Source organism: Squalius cephalus (assembly GCF_949319135.1).
Source record: "Squalius cephalus genome assembly, chromosome: 16".
Classification (NCBI taxonomy): domain Eukaryota; kingdom Metazoa; phylum Chordata; class Actinopteri; order Cypriniformes; family Leuciscidae; genus Squalius; species Squalius cephalus.
This window is the reverse complement of record NC_137137.1, coordinates 6,712,949-6,728,493: the sequence shown is the minus strand read 5'-3', so window position 1 is coordinate 6,728,493 and position 15,545 is coordinate 6,712,949. Positions and strand designations below refer to the sequence as shown.

The 15,545-nt window shown below is 37.9% G+C and overlaps 1 protein-coding gene across 3 annotated transcripts in view; it reads right to left on the bottom strand.

Annotated features, from left to right (window-relative positions):
• Positions 1-15,545, bottom strand: part of tjp2b (tight junction protein 2b (zona occludens 2)) — an 86,206-nt gene that overhangs the window by 28,487 nt on the left and 42,174 nt on the right. For all 3 annotated transcript variants that reach the window (XM_079895951.1, XM_079895952.1, XM_079895953.1), the window contains 4 exons: positions 4,902-4,955; positions 2,174-2,298; positions 1,454-1,556; positions 500-1,118 (listed from right to left, as the gene is read on the bottom strand). In XM_079895951.1, the coding sequence (XP_079752077.1) occupies positions 500-1,118; positions 1,454-1,556; positions 2,174-2,298; positions 4,902-4,955 (901 nt within the window). The remainder of the gene's footprint in view (positions 1-499; positions 1,119-1,453; positions 1,557-2,173; positions 2,299-4,901; positions 4,956-15,545) is intronic.

The window sequence follows — 15,545 nt, the reverse complement described above, 5'->3', positions numbered from 1 at the left end:
ATCTAAAAAAAAAATATTGCACTCTTGAACTGCTTTCCAGAAAGTTGCCACAAACAGTAGTCACAAAGGTCATTTGCATGAGAAAATATGAACTTGCAGTAAATGTATTGCAATGTTTACTGTAAACATTGATTCACATTGAATATTTCCTTTAATAATGCCCATGAAGAAGCAATGAATAAGGGGTGTGTTTGTTTGGGTTGATTTCAAAAATCAAAATTTGCCAACAGCATATTTCAAAAACGGCTTACCCCACCTTTAATAAACTACAAAAAAAGCTACGTTAAAGTTTGCTGTCAGTAAGATGAAATTTAGAAATTAATACTTTTATTCAGCAAGGATGCATTAAATTGATCAAAAGTTACAGTAAAAGACATTTGTAATGTTACAAAAGATTTCAATTTCAAAATAAACCGTTTTTAATCATTTCAGTCACCTAACTCCTAACTATTATATTCAAAATATGCGATGAGTGACAAGCTAAACCCGAGGTTCTTACCTTCATTGGGCCTGTTTTTCACCAGCATCACATTGATGGGTGGCTCCAGGGGCTCATAGTTATAAAGGTCTTTTCCTCTGTCCCGCTCTTTGCTGGGTGAAGGTGAGTGATCCTGCAGCCGGTCCCTGCTGTGACTCCTAATCATCTTGTCATCCGAACGGGTGTCATACCTCCGCGTGTCATAGCCCTGGTCCCTCCCGTAGCTTCCAGCAGGGCTTCCTCCACCGCGGCCTCTACTTTGCTGCTTATGATAGCGAGGCTCCGGGCTGGATCCACGCTCCAGTGTCCGGCCCCGACTGCCGTCCCTGCGGTAGCCGCTGTCAGAGCTGGGCGATCTCTCTGTGCTCCTGCCTCTACTTCGTTCCCGCCGAGAGTCGTAGTCCTGGCTGCGGTAATCCGGATCCAGGTAGTCTATCCGGCTCTTGTCGAGGCTGCGGTCATGCTCTCTGTCGCGGGGGTAGCCCAGGCCGCCATTTCCCCGAGGGTAATCAGAGTCTGGGTCACTGTGAACACTGCGGTTGTCCTCGGGATAATAGCTGGATATGTTGTAATCACGGCTATCTACGCTCGGGGACGGGGGGCGCTTGAGGACAGACACCTTGCGAGGCCTCTTTACAGTCTGTGGGGAGCCATTGAATAAAATTAGACTTTATACAATCAGCCCACTGTTATCAAAAGGACATAAGAGATTTATCTTACTATATGATAATTACTTTAAGCAGGGATCGATTGCAGTACATTCATTTGAATGCTGCATGTGTTTTTGTTTTAAAACAAGAACTTAACCAGCGCTTGGGGCAAAACTGCAAAATTGAAATCTAAAATTGTCAAAAATGGCAAACATTTTTAAAATGTGGGGGGTAAAAAAAAAAAGATTTTGTAACCAGAGTAATAATAACCAAAGTAACTTGTTTTAGTAGGCCTCTCATAAAGGTCAACTTGACAAATACTCACTATTTTGGCCACTTTCCCACATTTCCGAAGTGACTGCACAGCAAAAGAATGAGGCACATTATCCATGGCGATGGTGTTGACCAGTATCACACGGTCGTTCTCACTGTCCACAAGCAAAACAAAACAAATGTCAAGTCTAAAACATTATACAGACATTCTATTTAACAATATTATTGGGTTTTATGTTTATTATCATGTTTAAACCATTTCTATTTCAATAAAGAAAGTCATATGGGAATACTTAACACTCATTTAAGACAAAATATGGTATAGGCAATGAATTTAACTTCTATAATATGATACATGATGTATTTCCAAGTGAATATTCTGTGAAATAATGTAGGCCATAATTGTATGCATCAGTATTTGACTGGAATGTGACAGGTAGGTTATGATATTATTGGTTAATATCATTTTACTCAGCCTTGAGTACATCAACAGAAAATAAGCTGTTTGTTGAAATGTATAAAGTTATTACATTGATAAACGATTATGAAAAACAACCCTTTTTCCTCTTTGGATTACCATGCACTAATATAACATGCACAATAACAACAAGGACATTTATTAGGGCAGTAAGCAGAGTCAATTTTAATTTCATGTCATTTTAAAAAGCTCTATGTGAAAACTCGATACTTATTAACCGGCCTATGCTGGTGTAAAATAATGGTTTACCAATACGCTCAACACGTATGCATTAGTAAGGCGAGTGAAGCGTACAAGAGCAGTCCATCGGCTGGTCCTCCTGGCAGCACGTCCGACACGATGATGGACGTCTCTCCGCTCTCCACGTTTGGATTGTCCCGGCCGCCGGACACAGCAATTCCAAAGCCCATTTTAGAGTCCTGCAAAAGAAAGAGAGAGAAATCACTTTCAGTGTGAAAGCAGCACTAACGCATTTCCATAGTCATACATCACAGCTAGCCTGCCCAAGGCAGTACTGTTTAATATTGCTTCTTAGAAGCATGCAAACGGCCAGCGGTGTTACACAATCACGTCCGTGCGCTCTTAAAATAAATCTCTCATAAACGTTGACTGCGTGCCACCACAGTGCGGTTTTGCAGAAAGCCATTGTACGCTAAAACTAATGGAGACATGGTTCCACCTCATTGCTTAGCCAAATAACAACCTGCTGTACCTGCCTCAGAGGAACGCTGAATAAATAGAGTCTAATGAGTGGGTATCGCTGGCTTGATCTGGCAATCTGCTCCAAATATATTCAGGCCCAATTAAAGCTGGAGATAAAACCTGACAGCAATGAGTGAAACCGAGATTTTAGAGTGTGAAGTAATGGCACAGACTGACACTGACTCTAGGGGAAGGCGGTAACCAAAAGCTTATATAATATTACCGCTGGCATGAATAAATATATACTGAAATAACGAAATAGACAGGGCACATTAAAAAAACTTTAGGGGCACAACTGAACAAATAACACATTATTCCTTAAAGGGATACAAGGAGACATTTATAAGGAAAATTATTTATTTTATTAGAATAATAATAAGATTAATATTCTATTTTAATTCTATTAATATTTTTTAAATATTTCTGCTTCAAACTGTATTTAGTAATTATGTAATACGTCAAACTGTGTGTGTGTATATGTATATATATATATATATATATATATATATATATATATATATATATATATACACACACACACACACATACATACATATACATATATATATACACACACACATACATATACATATAGATATAGATATAGATATAGATATAGATAAAAGGATCTATATAATAATACTTATTATAAGTAAACAGATTATTGTGCCACAAAAAATAGCTTAATTTAAGTTGAATTAATTGCAGGATACAGTTCATAATAGTAACCAGGAAATTATCAGTAATAACCAGGGAAAAAACGTATGCAAAATGTCACAAACTGCCACAATGTGGCTGTTTTAATTGTAAAACAAAATGCAATGGGACTTATTTTGAAATGTCTATGCTTTACTATTGCCGGCTGCTCATTCAAAAAAGATGCAGGAGATAAAATATGCACTCTTTAAGCCATCTACAGCATATTACATGAACACCATAAAGTAAACACTGTAATTCATCAACAGTTCATCATAAGCATTCTATTAGCATAAATGTGCAGTATTCACTGATTGGGAGCTGTAGAACGTGCAACGGCGCCGCATTGCTACTTTGAAACATGCAGTTTAATCATCTTATTTAATAAATCACATTAGGCTGTATTGCGATTCCTGAACTTTTTTTTTTAATTCACACATGTGCTCCTAAATACATTTTGCACACATCACTTTTTAGTCGCAAATGCGGGTAAATCGCTCGCACTGTCAAGCCCTTATAGATCATGATACGCCATATAAACTTGTCCTCATTCTAAGTATCCTGTTTTTTTAAAACTTCCAAAAGCTTATATCTTCCCTTTTATGTTGCAGCGATAAGACGAGACAATTCTTATCTGAACCCAGGGATCTGACATGTCAAAGAGCTGAGATGTTTTCCCAGGATGAGTCTGATATGTGATGGTGGTGATAGTGTCAGTGTGTGTTTGGATAGTGTGTGAACCCTTGCGATCTGTCACGCGGGAGATAAAAGATGCGCATCCTGTTGTGCATGATGTTGGAGGAAAGAGGAATGGGAGGAAGGAAAGGCAAGATGGGAAGAGAGAGGGGGAGGGGTAACTTCATCTGACAGGCTGAAGCACTTCTAAAAGGAGAACACAAGCACAAATTGTTTTGATGCTGATAAGCTGTTAGTGACAATGTCCATGTTTACATGTATATGACAATTATGTCTCACACAAACACCTTATTTGGGATATCTACTGTTCATTTATACATATACGTGTCCATATGGATATAATTATGAAGGTAACAAGAAACTGATCACACTGTTAATTTACTAAAATGAATTGCAATAAATAACAAGAGTGAGCCTCAAGTATTTCAATAACAGAATAGAGGGAAAAGAATGTGCATGTAATACTCAATAGTTTTTTCGTTTAGTTCATTCGTTCGTTTTTGTGTTGTTGTTTTAATTAATGATTATATATACACTTTTGTTCAAAAGTTTGGGGTCAGTATGATTTTTTGTTTTAAATAAATTAATACTCAAAAGTGGCATTGAGACATTTATAATGTTACAAAATAGTCAGATATAATCATAATCCTAAAGCTAATATTGTCCTGGATCCAGCACATTGAGTTTGGTGAGTTTGGATCTTGGGCTTGAGGGCATCTCAGGTATTGTTATATGTTAGAGGGGCTGGCGGAGCAGTTAGGCTCGCTCTGGTCTGTTTGTTAAGAGGGCCATCATCTATTTGTGCAGCATGTGGCCTCTTTGGTCACAAACATGAAATTTGTTGTTCACTGCCGAGCCGCTCTTCTACTACGTGGGTGAGCTAGGGTGTGGGTTAGTTTGAGTTGGTTCATGTAAAAGAGTTGCATACCCGCTGTAGAGTCACAGTGTACTGCTCCCAAACCGTCTCCTCCATTCCTGAGCTCTGCATGGAAAAGAGAAAGAAACCACCATTAAATCACCAGTCAGGCGTCACTAATTTCAGTATGCTGTGCAGCGTGACATGTAGGGTTGAGTGTCCTATACACAAATTGGTCCTAAATGAACTAATTATTTCATAATTACATGGATGCACACATAATAGTAAAGGAATATTCCTGGTCAAGTACAACTTACTGTAAGCATGACAGTATCTGTGGCAATTACTTTAGTTTGGACACACATAATTAGCAGTTCCTCCCCCCCATCTCAAAAATGTTTTTTTCTTTCACTGATTTGTAAAAACTGAGGGAGAAGTCAATTACTGTACTTTATGTAATCTTCTTTAATCAACAGCATGCCACAGATTCTATCTGTACAGTTTAAAGGTGAAGTGTGCCATTTTCACTATATGTGGCACCACAAAATACTGATATTTATTTAAGCATCCCTGCCAGTCCAGTTTGGGCCAATAACAGCGAACAGAAAATACATAATAATAATACATTTTTCTTGAGGACCAAATCAGCATATTAGAATGATTTCTGAAAGATCATGTGACACTGAAGACTGGAGTAATGATGCTGACAATTCAGTTTTACCATCACAGGAATAAAGTATATTTTATTAAAACACAAAACAATTATTTTAAATTGTGGTAATAATATTTCATAATATTACCGTTTTTAATGTCTTCTTTAAAAAACGTTAAAAAAATCTAACCGACCCCAAACAGATCTGCGCCACATAACACACTTCACTGTTACATTGTAAATAACCCAGAATATTCCTTAAAATGACATTATGAAAATGAATATTAGTTCAAAATTAACAAATGAAGACCCCCTCCCCAGCTATATAGTATCTACACAGAAATACCTGTGAACACCCAGTGAACACCCCATTATTTGGTACGACCCGATACGTCACTGCGTCAAAATGAGGGTCTACCACATACGGCAGGAGAGTGAGTATGAAGGATGGGCCTGTCATTTCCACAGCTCACGTGGGCGAAAGCATCATTTCTTTGTTTTTAAGAATTATTACATATGAGGACTGAATCCATGTTAACTCACAGATCTATGTAAGCCGATGTCCATAAACACACTGTGAATGACACCAGGGTCTGTATATCTTTCTTTTTGACATATAAAAAACCAGCCTGACAAATTCACACACACACACACACACACACAGCTCAAGGGTGTGTTTGTTCCAATGACCAGACAGACATGCTCATCAATATTGATGATTAACTGGAAACGGCCACAGTACAACCCAACCTCAACTAAACCATGACGACACAAGGTTAAACCGCGGCGACTTTGACAGTAGGTCCGGTTAAAGCTTCTTTAAATAGTCGGCTTTAATTAAATAAGAAATCTGTTTGGACCAAACAATATCCTAATCTACACCTGATTCTACTCAAGTCAAGTCAAGTCAAGTCAAGTCAAGTCAAGTCAAGTCAAGTCAAGTCAAGTCAAGTCAAGTCTATTTGTATAGCGCTTTTCACAATACACACAGTTTCAACGCAGCTTCACAGAAATTAATGTGATGTGACAATGTAAACAATCACGCATATATAATATACTGCATTATGCGAGTATAATGTACGCAGGTAAAGTATATATCCAATTTTTCGACAATATAACAAATCGAGCATTTGAGGTTTGCTATATAAACTGCTTAATGTGAGTGTACTATATGTCAACGGTAAGGTTGGATAAATTGATATACTCATAGTAGTTGTATAATTTGTTATTAATTTGTTAATTAATTCAAGTTATCAATGCTTTATCTGGTGATAATGTTCCTTTAAAAGAACCAGGGCTGGCCAATCACAGCACAGATCATGAATGACATCACTCTGATGCCAAAAGTCACCTTTATTTATATAGTGCTTTATACAATACATATTTCAAAGCAGCTTTACAGTGATAACAGGGAAATGATTTAATGATGCGGAAAGAGTTCATTTCGGCTGCACAGCAGCTCTAAGAAGAAAATAGTGTCATTATTCAGCTAAAGTCAGTTCAGTGTTGATTCAGTTCCGTTGTAAAGACCATCAATTATTAAATTAGTTCATTTCATCTATAAAGCAGCTCTGCAGAAAACAGTGACGTCATCGTCCAGCTCAGTTCAGTTCTCATCCAATAGTGTCAGTTCAGTCAAATCGATAATATTGTTGAATATTAAGTGTCCTCCTAAGGACAAAATGGTTGATGTGCAATACACACATACGTTTATGTTTTCATTTTCTGCACTTCCCTTTAGCTTTTCCTTTCAAACACACACTTCGCCTTGTTCTAAGCCGTCCCCGTTAGCGTGCGGCTCTAATTGGAGGATTCTGCCTGCGGATATCAGCCCTCAGACTACTACAGAAGCGTACAATTAGTGTGGACATGTGCATTTGTCGGGCTCTCCACAAGCACTCGGATAGTGCGCTATGCAGCAAATAAAACTAATCCACAGAGATAAAGTAAATAAAGGGCCTGACGCTGATAAGCTAAGACAGCTCTTCTCCTCTCCTCTTGCACTGAGCTGCTTTCTGTGGGTGGCTAGTGGAGATATTGTTCATAAGACGGTGATGTGAAAGACAGATAGCGAGGGAGCTAAAGATGCTGCATCATTTGAAGGCAGTTCAAGCTGCTTTTACCTAGCACTCACCTTCTTGTTCTGGAAAATGATGGACAGTTTTATAGTGAAAAGGAAAATTACAGAGCTGCTCGCTTCATAAATCAAAGACAGGCCCCGCAAAGGCTTTGCAAATGTTAAAATAAACAACAATTACGAGCATTTTCTCTTAATCTAGTTTGTCCGACCAAGTTAATGAACAAAAACACATTTGTGAACACGTTAACATTATTAAAATAGCAGTTTGCCACAAATATGAAAATACACCCTCATGTTGTTCTAAATTGAACATGTTGTTATGATGTCAGCGACAAGAAATTAGCATTAGGATGATCTTCACCGACGTCAAAGCATATCTGAACTCACACGAATACGATCTGAGAGCTGCGGAGGTGAGGAAGGTTTTCAGCCAATAAAAATGTACATTTCAATTTGGTCATATTCGGCTATTGTTTGGCTTCAGAGGAGTTATCTTGAGGAATTTATTCACATAGGTCACTATTTTGACATTTATAAAGTCATTGCTGGACAGGACCCATCCTTACAGAGTGCTGCAAGTATGATGTATTTTTGCGGGCCAATCATGAAAATTAGCACTTTAGCACTTCCAGTTTCTAAATCTTCTATCTTCCTGAAGTCTGTAGGTTTTTTGAAGGGGTTTTTGGTTCAATGACCGTAAAAAACATCAGTAATACCACCTAGTTATGGCTAAATAAAGTGGCTATAAAGTGGCTAAATGGGACTACAGAGGTTGTTGGGGACATTAAACGTCATCACACAAACAGGAAACTCTTCTAATAACTCGCTAGTTCGCTTTTACAGGCTTGTTGTATATATACCTGCACTCTTGCAAAGTATTCTAACTCAAACTTTCAGGAATTTTTTTTTAAATAAAGAGTGGTTTAGCTTAATGGTGGTGACGTTTAAGGCATATGACCATGGTGCAGTTCATTTATAGCCTATGTTAAGCTTTTCCTTCAGACGATTGTATTTAGGCTTCAAAATTCATAAAGTTGTGCTGATTTGTCAAGATTACCCTGATGTAAGAATCATGAACATTTTTTTTTATCACAGAGCTTATTTTCAGTAATAATCCCAAAAACCAATGGAAAAATACAATTGGGTTTTTGTCGAGGGAACCAGGGTGAAGCGAACTTAAAGGTTGGCCTACAAAATTGCATCACTGCAGTACTGCACTGCATTGAAAAGAGCGATTAGGATATTCTGCAAAACAATACATTTCTACAAAAGAAAATAACAGGTTTAGAATGACATGAGGGTCATTTAAAGATTCATATACCTGGGTTTCTGCCTAAATACATTGAAAAGCTCCTAAAACACATGTTCCAGATATGTTGAGCCTTGGTTCTCGTGCTGCTGACACAGGTTCAAGTCTGATCCCCCTCTTCAAATTAATAAAATAACATACCATCATCTCCATCTGTCCAATAAAGCAAATCCAAGCCCAAAAATATAAAAATTTAACTATACTTGAGACGTCTCCACAGGAAGCTGTCACCCATCTCTCCTGAGAACTAACCTAAAAAAAAACCTCTAGTCTTTTAGTAAACTCCTCACAACAAGGTCAAGACTGCTCTCTCTCCGGCTCAGCTCAATCTCAGAGGGACGGGACCCTGTAAGCAGCCTGTGAGGAGGACCCTGCTGTTCCCAATAAGCTGAAATGCGTCCTGCCAACAGCAAGACCATCAGCGTGAAGCCGTCCACACCACACAGACCCGGGCGAGCAGGGGCGCATGTAAACCCAACCTGCAGATCGCAGCCAGTAATGCTAACATGTCTGAACAGCCTGTCCACACAAGCAGATACAACAGGTTAGATGTTGACAAAGAGGACACACACACACACACACACACACTAGAGCAGTAAATCGACCGCCACACTTGTCAACAGAATAACTGAGCAAAAGCAAAGGCACAGTTGTATAATAAAAAAAATCCTCCATATGATAGGGAAGTCCTAATTGATATTTATTAGTGGTCAACCAATATAGGGTTGTTTAATGGCTGATGCTGGTATCTAGAAAGCAGCGTGGTCAATTACGATTACAATTATTAAAATTGTAAGATCAAACAGAGTTATTTTACACAATATTCACTGAAAATGATTACTATCTATTTACGAGGCTATTGGTAGGTTTTTGATACGAGAATGAACAAACACATCTGTATATCAGCCAAAGCGACGTCAGGCCGGTAATATCAAATTGGCTCATTATATGGTTAAAACAATATATCTGTCTATCAATAATTCTTTGGGCTGCCCCCTAAAAGTCGACAAGATGAGGACTGGTCGAGTAAATTTGAACCTCCACAGGAATTGGTGGTCACGCATGCGGTAATATGTCGGGCAGAAGAGGGTTGACGAAGTTGATGTGCGACCTCAAACATGAGTAATTAAAAAAAGTAGTAGCTAACGTAATACTACTTTACATAGCCAGTGGCCACTTGCTCTACATTAACCTAGATAAATGTGTTCAACTTAACATGTTTAACTTAACATCCACGCCACCGGAGTGCATCTTCTCAAAAGCCGGATTCGTTGTGAGCAAGACACGGAGCTCACTTCTCTTGTGTCTTTCTCATAATATGACTGAGATCGGAGTGATGGTGAGTCAGGTATAGCCTAATTGTCCATATTCTTGTAGTGTTTCATTTATTTATTCATTTTTATAACGTATATTTATTTTCTTTGTGTTCTGACCTCTGAAAAACAGATTTTTCTTAAATGTTAAGACTACTTGTCCATCAGCCTGATTAATAGGCCTATTTCTCTATTAAGTGTTTTAGTTTGCTGTATATTTATTTATTTGTTTGTTTAAAATGTATATTTATGTCCTACACTTAAAAAATAATTTCATTATAAGGATGTTATTTATATTATATGCTATCTATTTTATTTGCGTTCTGATCTCAGAAAAGTCATGTTGGCAAGCTTTATGGGTGCGCTTGAGACCTTAATTAATACTTTAAATGATCATTATTATGGTTTAGTATTTCTCTCCCGACTAATCGACTAATGGCTTAAATGAACAACTAATAGTCGACTCGGAAAATCTTTAGTTGGGGGCAGCCCTACTAATTTTGATGTGTTTTAGCTGCATAGGATGGTGAACAATATAAAAAGACCAACAAGTTCACAAAACATCAGAATGCCAATGCACAAAGAATATTCCCAGTAATTGCATCACAATTTTACACACTAGGGCTGTGTGGTATAGATAAAATAAAATATAATATAGTATTTATAAATATCCACCAGGTCTGAAGGAAGCCTTTTAAGCCATTTCAGAGAAAAAGCATGCACGCTTACACACACACACACACACACACACACACACACACACACACACACACACACACACACACACACACACTATACATATATATACATTTTCTCTGAAATGGCTTAAAAGGTTCTTCAGAGTAGATTAAAATTGCTTAATGTACCAACTAAAACATCTATTTAAAAATAATCAAGGCATGTTTTCTAAACCAAATGAACACAAGAAACCAATATAACAATATACATAGTAATAAACAGCATTCATGCTTACATATATTTAAAACATTTAAATATATGGAAAAAAAATGCCACAAGGCGGCTTAATTAATAATTGAAGTTAAGTTTTGGACAGATTCACAAATATTAAAATCTTAAAAACAATATTTGGCAATTTTGCTCATTTATTTTAAGAGATTAGAACATCTCTGTCTTAACACTCTCATCTTTGCGAGTTTTGAGACAAGAGGGATTGTGAAACTAGTCTAATGACATTAGTAAACTTGATAAAAAAGCACATTTTAAATGATTGCAATATTCATAATCTTGCTTAACTTCACTGCTAAACCACTGTGAATATTCAATACATCACCCAGCCCAAATGCACATCAATTCGCACACGCTAATTTGCCAGTCACTCTAAAAATACGCCTCACACCTGAGGGATACAGAGACCCAAACACCTGCTCCCCTCTGCATCTCACGGTAATGACCGAAGCACAAATCCCAGACAATGAAAGAGTTTAAACAGCACGGCAGATAGATCAACAGAGGCAGTACAGCCGCTGCCAGCAAAAGCTACGCTATGCGACAGGAGCCAGTGAAGACCACTCCATACACACACACACACACACACCTACACCTGCACCTGCATTACCGGCTCATTACTGCACACGCACATCAAGCAAGGATGCTTTGTTACGTTGCAATTAAACATTGAATCTGCGGTTTACGTTCCACTCGCTTCACAATCATTATCATTCATTCGCAAAGTTTTATTTCAAAAGTACACGAGCAACATCAGATTATTGCACAACACCAGAACTTTCCCCAAGCACAAACAAAGCCACAAACCCAAACGCTACGCTAACACACAACACAAAACATCATGATATATACGACAAAAACTTTGCACACAATCACAAAACACGCCCACTGACGCGATACAAACCAACTCTGTACAAATCAAGCCCCGAGATCTCTACTGCGGGATCTAGGAAAGGGGGGTAGAAACACGACAATCCTCTCTCTAAGGTGGCAGCTGATGGAAGGGTTTATCCCTGGAGGATCAAGCCACCGCAAGCGCCTTTTTTCCCATCCCCACCAGCAGTTTGAGCAGGCATGACGCATGCCTGGGTGAGAAGAGGATGATGAAGCTGTTCCTTAGCTCCTTGGACTCCCCCCGCACCTCGATTCGCGCCCCTCCGCGCCGCCTCCATCTCTGGGCTCTCTGCAGGCGCACGCAGCAACCAAAGGGGAGCCAGTTCACACTCATCTCTCCCCATGGCCACCCGACCTCCAATCTAATTAAGCTCTGAGGCGGAGAAGATTAGGCACCCGGAGAGAGAGGGAGAGGGAGAGAGAGAGAGGGACTATAAATAAGACTCACAGAGCCACGGCGAGTCCTGAACGACTGCACAGCGCGTGCCCACTTTCGGCACAGCACCGTTTTCATGTCTGCGCTCTCTCTCTTTCTTTCTCTCTCTCGCTACAATTCTGCCGGCTCCTCTTCTTATGTAATCCTAATACACAACTAGCCTACATTTACACACACACACACGGATCAATACCAACATATACGCGTGTACAGATGGAGTGTATACAATATTAGCGTATGCACACACACACACACACTCCTAAGAATTCCTAAGAGACTGCAGCGATCCGCAGGATAACGGTGTTCACTTTAATATTTCAACATTGCGCACTGCTGAGGAAACTTTGCAACATTTTTTATGCTTTAGTAGAGTATCTTCTACTTGCATTTGCATTCTTAAGCATATGTAAGGCTTTATGCAATTTATTTATTAGTGATGACAATTATTATGTATTAAGTATTATTATATTATATTAATGATATAATTATTAATATAAGAGTTTCTTCTACTCCAATTCCTTGTTAAAATATAAACATTTAAACTGTGGCTGTAATAGAAACTTGTTTCCATGACGGATTATATTTAACATACATTAAATAATGAAGACAACAGGTTAAGTAAAAATATAATGAATATTTAGGTAATATAGTGCATACAGTATATTTAGCAAAATGCTCCTCCTCTTCAGATTTGAAAGTCCAGACTACGTTTCATATCATATGTAACAAAGCTTTTTGCAATTATTAGGGAGGCGCGATATCAATAATGTTTAGTGAAGTTTTGTCTATGCATCTCCTGAGAACAGTATAGACTAAAAGTGAAATGAAAAGTGAAAACATGAAATAGACATCGTTTCATTTTTGGACAAATATTTTGGGTTGCCGAGATGTCAGTGCATCACTACTATTTATGTCTTAAAATAATTAATGGCTTATTGCATTTAGATCAGGATAAAATGGGATACAAACCCGAAACCCCTCACAAATTTATGTAAAACTATTGATTATTCCTTCTTACGCCACGATACATTTCAGGAAGAACGTTCAGCTGTGAGATCGAGCACTTCCTCGGTTACTGATTTAAGCGTCTACACCAAAACAAGAGAGTCTAAATGAGGAAATGGTGGAAACGCCATCTGCTCTGACCTCATCCATTTCCCAGCATTAACTTGATGACGTAAGCTTGATGTCACTCAAATCCAACGGAAATGACCTTCAACAGCTGGGTTTGTAAACATAATCTGTCATGTGAGTAACACATCATTCTGGGAATTCCAGGTAAGACAAGAAGAGATCAGGGGTCATGAACCAGGCACTCATGACATGGTCTCTGTTAGCGGTGAAAAGAAGATTAGAGGGTTTTACGGCCACTGACAATCTCCTGTCGTCTCTGTTCATACTAGCACAACACCTAAGGATGATAATGACCCGCTGACGCGACTAGCAGCTAATACACACTATAACATGCTTGACCTGGACATGAAGATGTTAAATCAGAAGAGCGCACACGTATTTGCAGTACTGCTGTATGGAGGTGTTATTGAGGCCAGTAGGGGGCGCACACCCTGTGGTCTGTGTATATGCCCCAGTATAGTGACGGGGACACTATACTGTCAAAAAGCACCGTCCGTCGGATGAAACTTTAAAACGGGGTCATTAAAAATCCCAGAATGTCCTTTGGAAAAAGAGTAGGGGTGCAACCCCGGTATCCTGGCCAAATTTGCCCAAATCTGTCCATCATGGCCTCCTAATCATCCTCATAGTATATACTGATTGGCTTCATCACTCAGTCTCCTCTCCACCAGTAAGCTGGTGTATGGTGGGAGTTATGGCTGCCGTCGCATCATCCAGGTGGATCCTGCACATTGGTGGTGGTTGAGGAGATTCCTCCTTCTATATGTAAAGTGCTTTGAGTGCAGAGAAAAGCGCTATATAAATGTAACAAATTATTATTATTATTACTACTATTTAAATATTCAGGCCAAAACATTTTCAAATTAGACAGAGATAATTACTGATTATGAATTTACATGTTACTTTTAAAATTTTATAAATGTTGTGCAGATATTATGATACATGCACATTACTTTTCAAAGATTTGGGGTTGGTAAGATTTTTTTATATTTCTGAATGTCTTCTATGTTTGCTCACAAAGGCTGCAATTATTTGATTAAAAATACAGTAAACATTAATATTGTGAAATATTATTACAATTTAAGATAACAGTTTTCTATTTGAATAGATTTTAAAATGTAATTTATTCCTGTGACGCAAAGCTGAATTTTCAGCATCATTACTCCAGTCTTCAGTGTCACATGATCCTTCAGAAATCATTCTGATATGCTGATTTGCTGCTCAGGAAACATTTATTATTATTATCAATGTTGAAAACAGTTGATCTGTTTATTTTTTTGTGGAAACCGTGATAATTGTTTTTTAGGATACTTTGATGAATATAAAGTTCAAAAGAACAGTATTTATTTGAAATATAAATCTTCTGTAACATTATAAATGTATTTACTGACATTTTTGATCAATTTAATGCATCCTTGCGAAATTAAAGTATTTCTTTAAAAAAAAGTTACTGACCCCATCTGATCACATATACAATTCAATTTAATGATTTTGAAGAAAAAAAGTTATTTACAGCAACAGATTTTTTTTTTTTTTTTATCAATTACAATATTGTAACCTTTATATGTATGCAACTTGCACATTGTTTTTATAAGAACACTGGGCCAGATATGAAATATCTGATTAATTTAAGGAATAATCAACAGATTAATCAATGATGATCAAATTAGTTGTTAGCAGGCGCCTTACATATTACATTTACATTTGTGCATCTGGCAGACACTTTGATTTTAAAGCAACTAACACTAAACACTGCGTTCATTTATTCTCTAAGAATCAAACCCATAACCTTGATGTTGCTAGCACCACAGAAATGTGGTCATTTATTGCAATAAGAGCAACACAGTGTCAAGCTGCTCTATGACAACATGATACAAGTGGTTCTTTTGTATTATCAGTCCTGACACTAACACAGACACTAATTTAACATGT